This window comes from Mycteria americana, chromosome 3 (assembly GCF_035582795.1).
Source record: "Mycteria americana isolate JAX WOST 10 ecotype Jacksonville Zoo and Gardens chromosome 3, USCA_MyAme_1.0, whole genome shotgun sequence".
Taxonomy (NCBI): Eukaryota; Metazoa; Chordata; class Aves; order Ciconiiformes; family Ciconiidae; genus Mycteria; species Mycteria americana.
The window spans coordinates 28760743-28779325 of NC_134367.1; the positions used below are offsets into that span (position 1 = coordinate 28760743).

The following is an 18583-nucleotide window of genomic DNA, read 5'->3' on the forward strand; positions in this document are numbered from 1 at the left end:
TTAGTTCTATTTTATTGCCCTTAATGTCTTCTGGGCCTTTTCTTACATCAGCCTCTGTTGTACACTCTTAACATGTAGGGCTGGGTTTTTTTCTCTCGCTCGCTTTTTTTCCCCCCTCCTTTTCTTTAATAACTGTCTGAAGCCAGCTTCTGTAAAGATGGTAATTTTTAGCTGGGGAAGGGGTTGGCCCACCTTACAAGGGCTCTCTAATCTTAAAGTTGTCACAGCTGATATTGCACAGCTGCAGCTGTTCTGCTGTCCGGGAGGTGTAGAAGCACTTGGGCAGATACACGGAGCCAAACACGAGTGGCTGCTCTCCCTGTCACTGGTGCAGCACTGCAGATCACGCTGTACTATGTGCTATTCTATTCTGCTGACTTGGTATGTTGTCAAAGGAAAACTAGTGGGGCTGGCAGCTCACCACAAAGAGTACCAGAGGATTTTCGTGGTAGGATGAAGAGCCTACTCCCAGGTGTGGGCCAGGGGTGTTCTGGACAAAAAGAGCAACATAGAGGAGACATTTTAATGTTTTACCAAAGGGTAAAGAGGGAGCAAGCTGCAAAGAGCCAGTTCCTTCCTCTCTCCTAAAGTGTAGGACTGATGTTATCCCACTGGATAAAAGAAGATAAATAGCTTTTCCGTAACTACACAGTTAACAGAAAAGCCATTCTCCTTGCAGTATGACGAAAAAGTAAGAAAATACAACTGGTTTTCCAAAATGACCCTGACAAAGTCTGGAACACAAAACTGAAGACTAGATAATCACAGATTAGAAACTTTGGAAATAACAGAAAGGGAAAGGAGAACAGAACAGTCTAATGCTGCTTCTCCCAAAATTTGCACAAAATCAAAATCAATTGGTGATGTGTAAATGTGTGGTGTCACAAAGTGTAAAATTCTTCTGATGTGAGTGACAGAGGACACATTATTTGCATTACTCAGAGTTGGAGAAGGCTGATGGCTACTGCAGAAGAACCTAACAGCTATATGACTGTACAGCATTTAGTAACTGGAGATTTAGTACTGAAAAGGTAAGCAATACTAAAACTAATAATTTGAACTATTTGTTTCTATTACTGCATTTTAGATTGAATTTGAAGATTACCACAGAAAAGAATTTAGTCATTGTTTATTATTAACTGCTCAGTAAGAACACTTGCTTTCTAAGGAGGGAAGAATATTGAGATATGTGAAGAATGGGATAAAAAACTTACTGAAAAAGTATACTATTGAATAAATCAGGGTTTTTAATGCATGTCAAGTTCATACCCCCACTTATTATGGTATATAGGTAGGAGTCAAAAAAACACAAACCACCAGATATCTGAATTTTCTAGATCAAGAGTAAGTGGCAGTATGCAATGTTGACACAAGAGGGAAATCAATGGTTAAAAAGGCAATGTTTCACTGACTTTAAGGAGCAAGGAGAGGAACAAGGATGTGAAATATGTTTAAATTCTATAAACGAAAATAATTAAGGGCACATAATGAATATGTGGAATTAGCTGCTAGAGAGCATCACTGAGTTTATAAAGACAGTCTGCTCAGAAACAGCTTCCACATCCTATGTGATACCCAGACTTCATTTGGAGGTTTGGACTTGGAGATCTTAGCTCATGAAGAGCAGCCCGTGAGAACCCCCTGCTCTCCTAGGTTTGTCTGCTCCTACCTTCGGCAATCTACTGCCTGTGTTTAAAAAAAATTGCCTACTCTCTTACCGAGTTAGAGCCTTGCAGGTGGCCCACCAGCCAAGAAGCCCAGCAGGCTACATCTTTTCTCTTCTCTATGAAACAAACTCTGCATAAGAGCTTTCCTAAGCTGACCCAAGCTGGGAAGCCTGTGCTTTCCCAGGAATTAGCTGAAATAAATACACAAATTTTGGAATTTGGAGTTTTGTTAGCATATTGGAAATGCTGACACGATTGCATGGCAATTCCCTTACTATTTTTTTCCTTAACTGTATTGTTTAAATACAAGGAGGATGTTTGGATGGGTCATTGCAAGAGTAAACATTTCCATGAATTGTTGCTGAAAAATTCATATTCAAATGAGTGTCATTTTCATAGGGTATGAGAGTTTGGAAAAGTAATGCCACCTTGCTGTTCTAGTAACTTGTTACTATTGCACCTCATATTATCTGTTCTCAAGAATCAAAAGTAATTAAGTGCAAATGCAAGCTACAAACAGAATGGCTGCTATCAGCATTTTGTTAGCAAATTTAAGTTATAAATGCAAAATACGAAAGTTTAGGCAGCAACAATGACTTTACTTTTCCAAGTGGTAGTCAAGATTCCATTATTTTAATAATGAAATAAAACTGCTCAAATCAGTGTTGTTTATACAGTCCAACAACAGTGATTAAGTTGTACAAATTTGTTAACGAGTATATAACTAGTATATATTACTAGCATCTCAGTATGTCTTTCTTCTATCATAAAGCTATTTTTTCATTCATATATGGAAGGAGGCTTAAAACTAACATTAGTAATAGTAACTCCGTGTTTACGAGATAAATAAGTGCACTAAATTAATGCTGCCATTAAATACGACATGACACGTTATTTCTGATAGTTGTTTATTCACAAAGCTCCCAGAACATCAAAATTTAACAGGCAACCCTGAATTCTTTCTCTCCTGTGTGTACAGGATTTGATAGCACACACTAGTGGAAATGCTTTGTCTGCAAGCAGCTGTTTTATATAGCCACACAACTCAAAAGGTGACATTTACACTGTTCAGCTTACTCAAAGCCAATGCATTGAGTAAAGACGATTCACACCAACTTCTACTTTGGGTGGCTCGAAGTAACTATATGATGAAGCAGGAGAGCAGTAGCAGATAAATAGCAAGAATCATGGGCACAGGGGCCCAAGTGAGGCCCTGCCAGTGAGGGGAAATGAGGAGAAGGGAACTAATAGGACAAGTCCATCATTGGTTGCAGAACTGGTGTTGGTGACAAGGTTTTGAGTTGTATGATCACGGGACCCTGCCTGCACATCACCGTCTGCTTGAGAGAGGTGAGATCCACCTCACTAAGCAGGGCAAAGCTATTTTTGCCAGTAGGATAGCTGACCGCATAAGGAGGGCTTTAAACTAAGAATGAAGGGAGAGGGAGAGAGTAACCCGCAGCCCTATGAGGGAGTGATGCACACGGTCAAAGAGCAAAGGGCATGCGGTGATGTGCCAGGAACGGAATGCAAAATCAAGATGGGTCTTAAGCCAGGTCACCTCCAGCACTTGCATGTAAGCAAGGAAAAGCCTACAAGGCACCATGATGGAGAAATCTCCCAATCCCTTTCTAGGCAGTCAACATGCTGGGATGCCTCTCTAAAGTGCCTGTATACTAATGCATGCCGTATGGAGAATAAACATGATGAGTTAGTCTGTGTGCAGTTGCAGGGCTACAATCTTGTTGAGATCACAGAGATGTGGTGGGATGACCCCCATGACTGGAGCGTTACAATGAAGGGAGACCGGCTCTTTAGGAAGGACAGGCTAGGAACACAAGGAGGGGAAGTTGCCCGTTGTGTGAAAGAGCAGTTGGAGTGCATTGAGCTCTGCCTGGGGATGGATGAGGAACCGAATGAGAGTTTATGGGGGAGGATTAAAGACAGGACAGGTAAAGGTGACGTTATAGTGGGTGTCTGCTATAGGCCGCCTGACCAGGAGGAACAAGCGGATGAGGTAGACAGATAGGAGCAGCCTCATTGGGGACTTCAACCACCCTGATATCTGTTGGAGGGACAACACAGCAGGGCATAAGCAATCCGGGAGGTTCCTGGAGTGCACTGATAACTTCCTTTTCCAAGTCATAAAGGAGCCAACAAGGACCAATGAAGAGCAGTGCTTTGCTGGACCTCATACCAGCGAGGGGCTTGTTGGGAATGTGAAGCTCAAAGGCAGCCTTGACTACAGTGACCATGAGATGGTGGAGCTCAGGATCCTGAGGAGAGGGAGGAGTGTAAAGAGCAGGCTCACAACCCTGGACTTCAGGAGAGTGAACTTCGGCCTCTTCAAAGATCTGCTTGGAAGAGTCCCATGGGATAAGGCCCTGGAGGAAAGAGGGGCCCCAGAAATCTGGTTAATATTTAAGGATCACCTCCTCCAAGCTCAAGAGCAGTTCATCCCAGCGAATAGGAAGTCAGGTAAAAATGCCAGGAGGCCTGTGTAGATGAACAAGGAGGTCCTGGTCAAACTCAAACACAAAAAAGCAGCATGCAAAGGGTAGAAGCAAGGATGGGTAACCTGGGAGGAATACAGGAACATTGTTCAAGCATATAGGGATGAAGTTAGGAAAGCTAAAGCCCAACGGGAATTGGATCTAGCCAGCTATGTCAAAGACAAGAAGAATGGCTTCTGTAAGTACATAGGTGACAAAAGGAAGACTACGGAAAGGCTGAGTTACTGAACACCTTCTTTGCCTCAGTCTTTACCAGCAAGACCAGCCTTCAGGAATCCCAGGTCCCAGAGATCAGGGGGAAAGGCTGGACCAAGGAAGATGTACCCTTGGTGGAAGAGGACGAGGTCAGGGGATACTTAAGCAAACTGGACATACATAAATCCATGAGCCCTGATGGGATGCGCCCATGAGTGCTGAGGGAGCTGGCAGATGTCATTGCAAAGCCACTCTCGATAATCTTTGGTCGATCATGGTGACTAGGAGAGGTGCCTGAGGACTGGAAGAAAGCAAACATCACCTCCATCTTCAAGAAGGGCAAGAAGGAGGACGCATGGAACTACGGGCCAGTCAGCCTCACCTTGATCCCTGGGAAGGTGATGGGTCAGCTAATCGTGGAAACCATTTCCAGGCACCTCAGTGACAAGAAAATCATCGGGAGTCGTCAGTATGACATTACCAAGGGGAGGTCATGCTTGACCAACCTGATAAACTTCTGTGATAAAGTGATTGGCCTGGTAGACGAGGGGAGAGCAACGAACTTTAGTGGACTCCACTAAGGCCCTTGGCACCGTCTCCCGTAAGATCCTCACAGACAAGCTGTTGATGTCTGGGCAGGGTAAGCAGACAGTGAGGTGGACTGAGCACTCGCTGACTGAAAAGGCACAGCGACGCGGGGGCAGCAGCGCCCAGCCGCCAGCCGCAGCGGCTCCCTCCGCTGCGGCCGCCCCCGCCGCCTCAGCGCGGCGCTGACCGCCGGGCCTGCGCGCCCTCTTCCCGCAGAGGCGCTTTCCCGCCTTCCCTCCCCCTCCGCTGTCAGCCCCAATGGCCGCCACCCTCCGCCTGCCCCGGAAGCGCCGTGTGCGTTTTCCTCCTTTGAGCAGGAACTCTGTGCAGCCCAACTGAAGGCGGAAGAGGGGAGGCAGGAAGTTATTGAAGGAAAGAGTCACGAAACACCGCCCCGGGGGGGGGGAGGGGGCTGCGCCATGGCGTTGTGGCGGTAGCGTCGGCACCTGCCATGGGGGAAGAGAGGGGGAGGGAGGCGAAGCCGGCGGCAACTACAAATCCCGGCAAGCTGTGCCACGCTCCCGCCCCACCTCTCCCTCCTCGCCGCCCCTGGGTTGAAGAGGAAGCGGAGGCGCGCTGGGTCGGGGCGTTGGTGTGCCCTCGGGTGCTGGCGGTGACGGCGGGGTGAGCGGGGCCGGGGCATTGTGAGGGGCGCGGGGCCGTCGCTTAGCAACCCAGCCCCCGCGGGGCGGCCGGGCGAGGAGCGGGCGCCCGGCGAGGCCGGTGCTTCCTCACCCGCCGGCCGCCTCGAGCTGCGGCGGCGGGGCGGCCTGGCGGCGGTGTGTCGTGGGGCTGGGGTGTCCCTGCGCATGAAGAAACGTGAGTCAGCAAAGCCGCCCGCGGGGTCCGTCCTGCCGGCGCCGCCCTGGGGCGGGCCGCGGTTCCTCGCCGCTCACGGAGGTCTTCCGTTTGGCAGGACGGCGCTTGTTTTGAAGCAAGAAGCTCAGCCTTCTGGCTCTGCTGTTGTCCTGAAGTGGCCAGAGGCATCAAAAATACCTGCAGCTGCTAATTGCGCCTGAACTCACCCCGCGTCTGTTACTAAACCGACCTCTGTGTGTGTTTTAGCGGTAGTACAGCGCCGTTAGGCTGGAGCTCCGGGCTGTCTCTTGCTCAGGTTTTCAGACTTAAGCATGTTACTGAACTCTGGCGGTATGCTACGGCCATGGCTGCTGGAGGAATATAGGTATTGGGGGGCTTTGTAGATTAGGCCACGTTTTGCATATTTGGGAAAATATAGTACCGTGATTCGAGTCAAAATTGTTATCGCTCACTCTGGTATTACTGGTAATTGTCAGTGAATGATATAGAGAGGCTTGTTGACTGCAGATAGGCTTTAAAGCCAAAGTAGGCATAAACCGGAAAATGCTGTGTAGTTAAAGAAAATTACAACATAAAACGATGAAGCATGTTTTGGTTTGTTTCTGTTTAGATAATGGAGTCTCATAGCTCTGTCAACATTCGCGACAGTAAATCGCCAGCTTCTGAAAGTGAAGATGAGATCGAGTTCGTTGGAGTAAGTAGATCTTGAACTAGAAACATACTGCTTGTTATTGTAAATATGCTCTCAGTAGCCTGATAAAATAGGAGGGGGTCTTTGTGTACTGCATTGATGATCTTGATTATATTTCGATGGAAAGCATTACTTTTGGATTTAAAGATAGTTTAATTTGTAAATCTTTGTGGCAGATAAACTTGTTATCTTAAAGGTTTATCTGCCCTTTCTTTGGAAGGGTATAAGATGATGTCAGTTGGTCCTATAGAGAGAATATAGGCTTGAGTATCCCAGCAGGTGAGTAGGGATTACAGTGATCAGTGAGGTATATGGGAATTCACTGTAGATGACTTCTCTGGTAATCATATTGCATAGCATTTCGCTTCATGAATAGTCCCACTGAAGTTAATGGAAAAAAGCACTGCTTCCTCTGCAAAACACTATTCTTTGTTTAGAAGAAGAGGAAGGAAATAATGGGTATGGGGCCTTAAACAGTCTTCTCAAATTGTGAAGCACTGTATAATAGCTATAGTACAACACCTAGTCTAATGCTGGCATGTGGCTTGTGTGAGTGTGACTTTCAGACGCTTACATCTCTTGACTGTCCAAGAAAAGCAGAATGTTTTTCATGCTGCCTGTGTTCTGGCCTCAATCCGTCATCGGTGAAGTGGTGCTGGATGGCAGGGATACATGCAAGAACAGAAAGATGATTTTCCCTGAGGAAGAAGTCATGCGAATAAGATCAAGTGATTAATTGATGCCAGGACTAATAATAGCTGGTTTTCTATGGATTTGTCTTATTTTTAATGCTGAACTATAACTAGATGGGGATTTTTTTTCTGTTTTGTATGGTGTTTGGTTAAAGCCTAAGTTCAATGTACAGACTTTCTGCAGGGGTATTTAGGTGCTCAAGTGTGAGGGATGTATATTTTTGCGAAAATTATAAGTAGTTGATTATCTCTGAGACTTCTTGGTCTTTTAGTTGATTTGGTCAAAATTAACTGAGTTCAAAGTTCATTATATACGCACACAAGTGTTTATGTGTAGCATGATTGTATAAGCTTCATTTTCTTGAAATGCTGGGCAAAGAATGAGGAAGCTAGTATAGCTTCAAACGTGTAATGATTGAAGGGCTGTTGAAGCACCAAGAGCAGTAATTGAAAGAAAAGAGACTGACTAAAATCGACACTTCTGCTAGCTTTTTTGTCCTTGGTTTCGCCTGTGGATAATATGGAGCCTTTGTGGTCCCAGTGATGATTGCTTCTGAGAGGCTGCTATATATAGGAAGATGTCTGTGCTTGGGCTTGTTTGTGGAGGATTGGTATCTTGGGGTGAGGAGCTTACTGTTGTCATTGAATACAAGGGGAAAGATGTGTGATACTGGCCACCACCACCTAATGTCAGCAACGTGTCCTTGGATCTCCTATTTGCTCCTCTGAGTGAGGGTGAACTTGGACTTTGCAAAAGGACTTCTAAATTATTTGGCTAGTTTTAGATCATCATTTCCATATAATAATGTGTATGACTAAAAGTATGTAGGCTTCATAAGCGTTGTGTATGAATGCTACCTGATCATCCAAGTACTATTTTCTGCATACCCTGAGGACCCCGTGCACCAAGTGGTACTGTATAAACTGAATTAGAGAAGCCACTTGGATATCTCAACCTGTGCTCATTTTGATAGAAAACAAATAATTGTAGGCCATGTGATCTCTCTGTTATTCTTTTTTTTTTTTTTCCTTGAAAGTTGGGGGGTGTTTTTGGTGTGGGGTTTTTTGTTGGTTTTGGGGTTTTTTTGTGGTGTTTTTTTTTTCCATTTCAATCACTCATCTTAGGGTGCTTGAATTCTTACTGTAGGACTACGACAAAAGGTCCTCATTTGATGGAGGAAGAGCAATCTCTGCTGCTGCCGCCAGAGTTTTTTAGCTATTACAGTCAGATTCACCCTCATTCAGGAAACTTACAACTGTTCTTCCATAATTTCCCAGCTTTTAATTCTGCATTACAACATATTTTGTCCTAAGTCTATTTTGACTTAGAAATCATTAAATTATATTTTTCTGCTGGTGTGCAAAACTTAGAATTTAATCTACAATGCAAGAAACTATTCCTAATGACTTAATTTCTTAGGATAGGATGATCTGGCCCCCAGTCTATTTCTTTGGGAAGGATAAGGCAAGAGTGAAGAGATTCACAAGTGCAATGGGGTCTATAGCACTTAAGTAGACAGATTATTCATGTTGCCACAGTCTGCACCGAAAGCACTGGACTCCTCCTGAATTGTTTTGTTTGTTGGGTTTTTTTAATGGTATCGATCCACTTATATTTTTTTCTGACTAATTTCTTTAAAGATGAGGCTCATCATTATGCTGCTCTTTTAAAAAAAAAAAAATGTAAGTTTTCCCTGATAAAGTTGGTGGCTTTCCTAGGCAGGGGCTCTTCCCTTTGTTACTCTGTGTGGGACCTCAAAATAATATATAGTTTTATAAAGTGTTTAAATACCTCCTGACTCCTCTGTTGTGTTACAATGGCAAACACTGTTAAGGAGGGTATTTGTGTTTATTTTCTCTAAATGTTTGTTAAGTACATATAAAGATTACATATGCAAAATAAAACTCAACTGGAAAATTGAAGATCTATGTATTTTAAAATTACTTTCATTTTCTGATGCAGTGTTACATGTATGCCAAATTTTCTTCACTATTGGTGATTTTTATTGCAAAAGTCTGAATTCAAAGGAAAACATACTTCCATAGGCCCTGGCTTATTCAATAATGAGCTCTAAATTGATTTCAATTTGAGACCCAGGAAAAACAGACATACTTCATATACTTTACAGCTTTTCCTTTTTACAGTGTTTTGGCTGCACATTGTGACAAAAGACACAGCCCCTTTCTGTCCTGGAAAAGTTGGAGCAGCCACTTACTTTCTTGCAAATTAATGTTTGTTTTTATTTGAAACCTGAAGAGGACTTCTGGCTTGTTTGTGAACCGATGATATTAGAAAAAAAATGATTCATTAAAAACAGTTGCAGTTCTTTGAGTTCCTAAGGAGGTTTTAAGGAACAGGTAAAATTTTGGTTTTCCTTGTAATTGTTGTTTTCCAATAAAAATTATATCTGAAGAACACTTGGCCCTGGGATATACCAAAATCAAGTGATTTGCTGAAACATGATAGTTACCATTTAAATGTTTTGTTTCTGTTGCCCCTGAGGTGTTAAATATTAGATATACAGACTCAAGTATTTGTCTCTCTGGCTTTCAGTTGCATCACAGCAGGAACAGAATAAAATTGTGAGGTGTTACGAAGCATCTATGAAGCAGGACTTTTATTTTTGCTCCCAACCCAAGTCAGCCAAGGACTTGGATTTTTGTATTTGCTAGGTTACAGAAATCAAAACTTTCTAAGAGTGTGTTGGTTCACAACGTTGGTCAGTTACTCAGGAGTCTTAAAGTTGGAAATCTGCTGGAACAAAGATTTAGAGCACAAATAGTACACCTTGTGTCGGATTTTTTAATTTATTTTAATGTAAGCTTGTTCCATGATAATTAGCATGTTTACATGTGTATATACAGAATTATGCTTGCATAATTATTTTGTCAAAGATGTGTTAAGTCTGTGGTCACATATCTTGAAAGTTAGTTTCATGCTTTCTGTATGCTAGTGTGTGTTTAATTATGCAAAAGTTTAATTGTGCTTTTTAAGTAAACTGGGTATTTGGTCTGAATGCACGTAAAGCTAAAAACTGCACAAACAAAAAAAAAACCTTACGTGATGTTATCAGTGGACTAGGTGTCTGTTAGCTAGGCCTGATTACCCAAAGATTGATCTTTTGGGAAAAAGGTTATGTTTTACCTGGTACCTTCTTCAATCAAGATTAAAAATATAGGAAGTCCATCTGAGAAGCTATGGCTTGCATGAAGTTCTCAGAAGGCCTCTGTGAACGTTTAAAGGGCAGAGTCGTCATAGCCTCAGTCTCCCTCCATGAGGATGATTTCTATCCTGGGCTACTGAATAAAGAGGCTTTGAACTTCTGCTTTCATTTTGGTATCAATACCTTTTGGCAGAGAGGAGCGCTGCTGTCAGGATGAGCCCATGCTGAAGTCACTGTCTCTTTAGAAGTAGTATTTGGAGTCTTTTCTATGTAATGGCACTCAGCAGGAATGGATCTAAACCAGGGTTGTGACATTTAATGATGGCTTTCAATGAAGGTTTCTCATATATTGACTCGAGCAGTTGCTGAGTGGATATACTTGGGATAGGTTTATACTGTTTTCCCCAATTCTTATACTTTCTCAAAATAATCTTTTGTAGCACAGATGAGTTCTCGATTGGATCCAGGATTGTAGTTCTTACACTCTTAATTTCAGTATTTGTTTGTAATCTCCATCTGAAGGTTAAACTACCAACCATTGAAACACAAACTAGCCTAAATAAATCCTACATTTGGGACTTGCATTATTATTCAGGAGTGTATATAGGCAGATGATGTGGTGGTTTGTGGGGGGGTTCCCCATTTTATTTTTGTGGAAAATAAGGGTGTGTATCTTTGAAGAGTCATTTTAAAGAATTACTGTATTGCATTTGTGTTCAAATTGGAATGGAATCTAAAAATTGTGTAGTAAGAGGCACAGAATTCAGAAGGAAAGAAGAATGGTTCATGTATGCAAACAACATTTAAACAAGTGTAATATTACTTGTGATAAATTACATTTACTGTTCTGGTCACTAGAACTTCCTAGGCTTGAAAGACAGTTACTCTGCTTTTCAGCTGTCAGTTTCCTAACATTTAATTAGTTGCTGAACCCAAGGAGTAAGTAAACAGAAATAAGGAAAATCTGTGCAATTGAGGAAGGTACAGCTGTTAGGATCAGAGTTGAACATTTCAAAACACATTATTGAACTGATTGGACAGTCAGGTGGTCTGAGTGTATCTTTGAACTTTTACTTGCTAATACCTGTTGTTTAATAAAGGTTAAGTCTTAAAAGTTTATAGAGGTTGTCAGTTTCTACAAAAGCAAACCTGTCATGGATTTTTTTTTTAAATTTCATTTAGAAAACCATGTTCTCTTTATTTATTTAATCATAAAAAATTATGCACTCTTTTGGGGTAATTTGAGGCTTGCAGCTTGATCTGTATAAGCTTTTGTCATCTGTCCAAGATCTCATCCCTCTTCCTCCCCAGTGAGACAATAAGGACTGTTTATGCCTGGCCAGCTGCACAGCTTTACAGCCTTGAAAGGTGGAAGAATGTAAAGAATGAGATGCAGTAAGGACAGCAGAGAGAATTGTATGCTGCTGTTGAGGCAATAAATCTTGAGACTTCTCATGAGGCGATAAATCTTCCTAGCCTTCCCTAGTTGGTTGATTTTTAAGATGTTGAGGACACTGCCAAATACATGGCAGAGATGGTGGATGTAGTACTGCACCCCTTCAAGAAGTCAGTCTGCTGATTATCCTAAGTCCTTCTTCTGCCTGGAAAACTTAACTTTCTAACAAATAAAAAATACCTTTGGAGTATATTACAGCTCTGTGGTATCTGCCAGTAATAGTGCCAGACAAATGTCTAATACTGCAGTTTAATAAAAAACTCTTGTCATGTGATGTAGATGCCATTGCATGTACAGACTTTAATAAAACAAACAAACAAACAAAAAAAGCCCAAACAAACCAGCCACCACCAAAAACTTGAACCATCTTTGGGTTTTGTGTATTTACTTTGATGTTGGATAACAACTTTCAGAATTTGGATGGGACACTTTTTATGGGATGTGGAGATTTTAATTAACTTTGCCTCTCACTGAAGATACGTACACATGTGACCATGGATGTGAGTTAGGGTCACTAGGAATATTTTTTTTTTTTGGTATATGTAGACTTACTCATCCTGTTTCATGTTCATTATAATGATTATTTAGTTGGCATGTGATAATGTTGTAGCATGATACAGGGGTTTTTTTGCATGACATCAGATTATGTGGACATAGTGCTGCTTTTCTTGCGTTTAGAAACTGAAGACTCTTGACTCAGTAAGTGTGGATGGAGCTCCAGACATTATTTTGTACATCATCTTTAAAAAGCTTATGACCTTTGTGCTTAGTTTGGGTTGCTGATTTTAAATTTTTCTTCTCCATTTGCTTTTTCATGTTTGTGCCAACATTATGCTATCTACCAGAAGCTTGTAGTAGAAATGTTAAAATTGGTATGAATGGAGAGTGTATGGGAATATATATACACGCACACAGGTGGAAGCACCAGACAGAATGGAAAAAAAAAGGGGGGGGGGGGGCATATGAAGGCATGTAAATCAACTGGTGTTGATACTACCTAGACTAGCAGGTCATTGAGGTCACAGACCATCTACATGAAGTTTCTGAAGACACTCAGATCAGGAAAGCAAGGGACAGCATTCACACAAATTAAAACCAAGGTTTAAACCATTAAGATGATTGCCGAAGACAAAGAACAGGGCTAGACCCTAGGATATCTTAAGGAGGAGACAAAAACAATCAATAATCTTTAGTGACTCACAAAGGAGGGGCAGCGTGTAGAGAGACAAAGGATCGGAAATATGAAAAGGAGCACACGGCTGCCAAGCTAGGAAGAACAGAGAAGACCTAAGTCCTTGTTGATAGCCTCCTTCATCCTCCATATCGCTGTGTGGAGTCCTGACCAGGCTTCCTGGATGCGCATCTTTGTAACTGAATGCTGGACAGACTATTTGGACATGTGTCTTTGTGCTTTTGAGTATGTGGTGTGAATGGGTTAAATGTGTTTTCTTTTAAAATAAAATAACCTTGCCCTCATTGTGATTCCAATACAGAGAAAACACTTGTAACCTGCTTATGGAGTATCTGCTCAGAAAGTAGCCGCCTTCAGGGCTTAAATGTGTATGAAACTGTTTCCCACTTTCTTAATGTTTGAAATGCCCAAGGAGTTCGATTTCTTTTGGAGTTGGAATTTAATTTGTGTCTTTTAAAAACAAACAAAACCAAAACAAACCCAGAAAAACCGTTTAGCATTGCTTAGTGAAATCTAAGACTGTTCCTCTCCTGGTAACAGCCTGCTACCCTATTACCATTGAATTACTAGTGCAAGTTGAGTATCTTTAAAAATGTAGATCTAAGTTGATTGAGAAGGTGAAGAATGTAAGGTTATTAAGCAAGCCAAGACTGTTAATTTAATTTTTTTTTTTCCTAGTTGATATCTATATGTTAAGTTGATATTTTCATTATTTGTGAAGACTTACTTATTTGCATGTTTTACCAATTTTGTGGATTAGTCTGTTAAGTGGAAAAGTTGCCCTGCAGGAATTTCATTACTGCACCCTCTTGAAACCTTGGTGAAAATCCTTCAGGTATTGCTAATGCTGACAATGTGCTGTAATACATGCAACGTTTTATCTCTGAGGAAAACAATTTAATGCTTTTGTGTGTGTTTTTAACACTTTTTTTTTCAGGAAGGACCTTTAAGACCTGTACTTGAATGCATTGATCTTGTTAGTAGTGAGGATGAAGAACCTAATAGCAGTTCTTATGTTCATGTGAGTATGTTGTAATGTATTTTGGGACTTCTTGGTTGAATAAAATAATTTGTCTCCTGTATTTTTTCCCATCAGTTACTCTTCAGTTACTCAGTTACTCATCAGTTACTCTGAAAAAACTTGTTAGAGGTATTTTTAACAAGTAATAAATAAATTAACCAACATTAACGTCTTTTGGTCTTTACCTGCTGTTGAGTGGAAGCCAAGAATGCCAACACTTCATTTTTTTCCAGAGCCATGTTCTGCCTTCTTGAAATGGACTTAGAACTTTTATTTGGCTTTCAGTAGTTTTAGCAAGTGTGGCGAAGAAAAATGTCACTCTACAGGTGACCTCAGAGGTCAGTGTGTCCAGTCTCTAGCCTGCAAATGTATCCCTGCTCCCAGGCCTTTTCCTTCTAAAATAACTTTTTAGGAGCAGTTTATAGGTTGGAGGACCTTACTCTGATGACAGCCTGGTCTTAACTCAGCCTCATGCTTCATAATCCCTCCTAAGAATGTATGAGTCGGCGGCAGGCTGGTCAATTCATGTATCCCCCAAGCTTATTGTGCCTAGTCTGTGGGGCCTAGTCTGAGGGACATTGACTGAGTGACTCTAGTGTCGGTTTTCGCAGCAGTGGCCATCTCTTGACTTCTGTTTTCCATTGTTGCAGTAGAGGATGTGTGTAATAAACCTGGTTCTTAAGGAAAGGTGGGTCTTTCCTAAGACAGACCCTAATGTATTTCATGCAGAGGCTCACTCCACAGTGATGATTGCTAGACCATACCTGCTACACAATCAGGTCTATCCCTTGTGCTAGAAAAAGCTAATGATCTGCCTTTCTGAAGATACTGGGCAATGTTGGCTTAGAGCAGGAATGATACCAGTTCTCATTGGGGTGGGCTGCATGTTTGCTTCGAAATCTTCAGGAATTTTGTTTACCTACTTAGAAGAATTCACTTAATTTGTTGGAGACTTCTAGGACACTCAGCACAATCATCCATGTTCCTTCTGGTGCTTTGGTGAGGCTAATGTTGGTGTTGAATTGCCTTGAATATGTAGGGGAGTGGGGATCAGTTTGGCTGTTTGTTTTTTAACAGAAGTTACAGGTGCTGGTAAACAGGAAGAGAAAACTAGCAAGGTAGATCATGGAACTTAGGATCAGGGTATCTGTACTGAATTATGTCCTGATGCTTGGGCATCACTTTTCACCGTATTAGTCCCTGTTACTTAACAATTACCAAATAAAAGTTTAACTTCTCAATCGTAGAGAAATACTAAGCGTAAAGATCACATTGACTATCAGAAAGAACGAGTTGCATCAACCTTGGATCGTCTGGCACGCCATGTTGAAGTAGAGAAACAGCAAAAAGAAGAGAAAAACAAAGCCTTTAAGGTATTGGATGTATTTTGTTTCAGTAGAATTGCATAATAGAGGCCTTGTAGTCACACGTGTGTTTGTTTTCACTACGAAGTAAATAAAAAGATTAGTGAGCCAGACCTGGAACTAGCAACTAGAGATTTTTGCTTCTGGTGCATTGTTTGAAACATAGTACAGGCTTTGTCTCTTCAGTGGCTTTTAACTGATCAATTTGCTAGTCTTACTGCAGTTCCTAAGGCGGGGGGAAAACCTAACTTCATGCAAGCCAATGGCAAAAACTTGTTCTCTTGTTTGTGTATATATAGCAGAGGGATCTTAGCATCAATTATTCTTGTTAAAATATTTAAAAATAACAGTTATCACAAACCACCATGCAGCAAACCTATTTATCTACCTGCTTTCGTCTGAGATTTTTGGGAAGCCATTTGCCACATTAAATCTCTGTGTCAGGTAATATTTTATAATGCGATAAAATTTTCTATGTATAAGGCATAATTTTAAAGTTGAATCCTATTAATTATATTGTGCAGCTATTTGAAAGGCATGGATTTTTAATTTTTATTACAAACTGGGAGGTGCAGTCAATAGGCTTAAAGGCAGGGCTGCTATCAGCAGAACCTGGACAGCTTACAAGAACCTCATGAAAGTCAACAGGGACAAATGCAAATCCAGTATTTGTGGAACATGCTAACTTTCCAGATGAATTTTCTGGACACTATTAATGGCTTTTAAAGTCACATAATTGTACTATAGTTACAGCTTGTTATAGTCTACAATAGACTATGCAACTGTAATACAACAGAGTAAAAGGCTGTTAGATATAGTCCAAGGTAACCTTGAAGTCCAGAGGCCTACATCCCTCTCCTGTCTCCTCCACTTAGAATTTGGCAGTCCGTCAGTGTCTCCACATTCAGTTTTTCAACTGTAAAGAGGAGTCAGAGATAGCTATGTAGCTTTTAAAGTAGTCTGAGAACGAAGGCTAAAAAATCCTTTTGTAATAATATTTTCCTGCTGGGTGGCTCCTCTCTCCTCATCAGGTAATGCAATCTGCAGAATTAAAATTACTCTTCAAAGCAAAACTGCCTTTTTTTTTTTTTTTTTTTCTTTTTTTTGCCTCGGTAGTGGAACATTGACACTCTGGTTTCAAGAACCATTTTGGGTTGCTTATTTTTTAAAAAAATTTCATTATTTGTTTCTTTTTATAATCTTCTTGGCTGTGTACATGCTTCAGAAACTTCAGGAGGTGCAGTAAAAGTAAATTAATTGACCTAAGCTGTCGCTTTTATTTAGGGCACAAAAATAAGTAATATTTTTTTAATTTATTTTTTTTTATTGCTGTTACGTTCCATCTTTATTGTTATACAGAAGTCAGTCAAGTTGTAAGATTTTTTTTTTTTTTTTTTTCTCCTTAGGTTTTTGTGGGTTTTTTCCTTAGATTTTTAGAGACCCACATGTAAGTTTTAGTATATGTACTTAATCTTGCCTTTTTTTTTTTTTTTTTTTTTTTTTTTAAATTTGATTGCCACCTTGCCTGATATGTTTTCCCCTTCAGGAGAAAGTTGATTCCCAGTATGCTCACGGGTTGCAAGAACTAGAATTTATTCGGGAACACAGTGACACAGAAGCTGCAAGATTATGTGTGGACCAGTGGTTAAAAATGCCGGGTAAGAATAGGAAACTAAGTTCCAGTGATACATTTTCTAAGTCCTGCATTGCAGAATAGAACATGTGATAATGGCATTAATAAATACTGACACTGAGCTTGCAGGTGCCTCTTATGCATAACCAAATCTTACAATATTAACTTTGCTAGAGTGTGGCATTTGAAAGTTCTTATATGCTCATTTCAATAAAAGCTATTCTTCTAATGTTTTGCTGCTTAGAAAATTTAATATGCAAAGTCTAAAAACCACTAAGGCAATGTTAACTACTTTTATAAGCAAAGTTGCTTGAAGGAAAAATATTACTGTTGAACTGTTGCTCAGGAAAATGTCTACATAAGTAAGTATAACTTCAGGAATCTCAATCAATTTAAAATATTGCCTGGAGGAAGGGTGTCAGTGTTTGAAAAGTAATCCTACTGGGGATTGAAGGGACAGATTCATCAACTGAAAGAGCAGACTTACTGTAGTAGGATTGAGTTACAGTGCATTGTTAGCTTGCTTTTAAGAATCAATATAACTTGATTTTTAAATGCTTTAGGGCTTGCGTGTTATTTCATTTGTTTTCTTAAGCCTCTGTAATTCAGATTCTGGTTAAGTGCTTTGTTTTATAACACAGGTCTCAAACCAGGCACCGTTAACAGTGGAAAAAGGGGTATTTGTAAGAGGGCGGGTAGGACGCAAGTCAACAGCAGTCCCATATCTTGTCCTGTGATGCATTGCAACAGAGAGTTTGATAATGGACATCTTCTCCTAGGTCACCTTCAAAGGTAAGGATATGGTGCGAGAAATAATAATGAAAGAATATGCTTGAACTTACAACATCAGCATCAAGTCTACTTTAAACTGCCTATAGTGACAAAATTCCATTTGGAGAGCAGATTACTATGTTAGATTTTATATAGATGATGTGATGAACTTCCTGGTTGGTGGGGGTTGTTGGTTTTTTGGGTTTTTTAAATTCAGAATTGACATCTTCCTCTGAGCATTTTTTTAATAGCTGGGGTTTTTTGAGAAACAAGATTTCTGTTCTCCAGTTCTGTTATTTCTTCATCCAAACTTGAAAAAGAGCAAAAGGGGAACGTATACAACTTGATGGTAAGATTAAAAAAAAAGCCTCTAATGAAGGGAAAGAGGAGCAAGAGCTATAGGCCAGACTGTTCATATCTGTTCATAGCTGATCAGTGTTAGTCAGCACTCGCTGTGTCTGGGGTCAATTCTAGCATATACTGCCTTTTAACTAGTGAAAGTGTCATGGGGAAGATGGTAAGGGGAGAAGCTGAGGGGAGTGTTGTGGGTTAACCCCCCTAGGCAGCTCAGCCCCACACAGCTGTTCACTCACCCCAGTGGGATGGGGAAGAGAATTGGAAGGGTAGAGTGAGAAAACTCTGGGCTGAGGTAAAAACAGTTCAATAAGTAAAGCAAAAGCTGCACATGCAAGCGAAGTAATATAAGGAATTCCCATCAGCTGCCTGGGCTTTATGACACATAACAGTTACTTGGGAAGACAAACGCCATCACTCTGAACATCACCCCTTCCTCCTCCTTCACCCAGCTTTTATTGCT

The 18583-nt window shown here is 40.9% G+C and overlaps 1 protein-coding gene across 3 annotated transcripts in view; it reads left to right on the top strand.

The window, feature by feature from the left end:
• Positions 1-5330: 5330 nt before the first annotated feature.
• The window catches only part of ZNF451 (zinc finger protein 451), a 40043-nt gene continuing 26790 nt past the window's right edge, over positions 5331-18583 (top strand). The window contains exons 1-6 of one of the 3 annotated variants that reach the window (XM_075498122.1): positions 5331-5567; positions 6393-6476; positions 13915-13998; positions 15246-15371; positions 16909-17020; positions 17637-17787. In XM_075498122.1, the coding sequence (XP_075354237.1) occupies positions 5415-5567; positions 6393-6476; positions 13915-13998; positions 15246-15371; positions 16909-17020; positions 17637-17787 (710 nt within the window). In that variant the 5' untranslated portion in view covers positions 5331-5414. Of the gene's footprint in view, positions 5588-6056; positions 6078-6392; positions 6477-13914; positions 13999-15245; positions 15372-16908; positions 17021-17636; positions 17788-18583 lie in introns of those variants that run through there. The other 2 variants (XM_075498123.1, XM_075498124.1) reach the window with 2 other exon arrangements.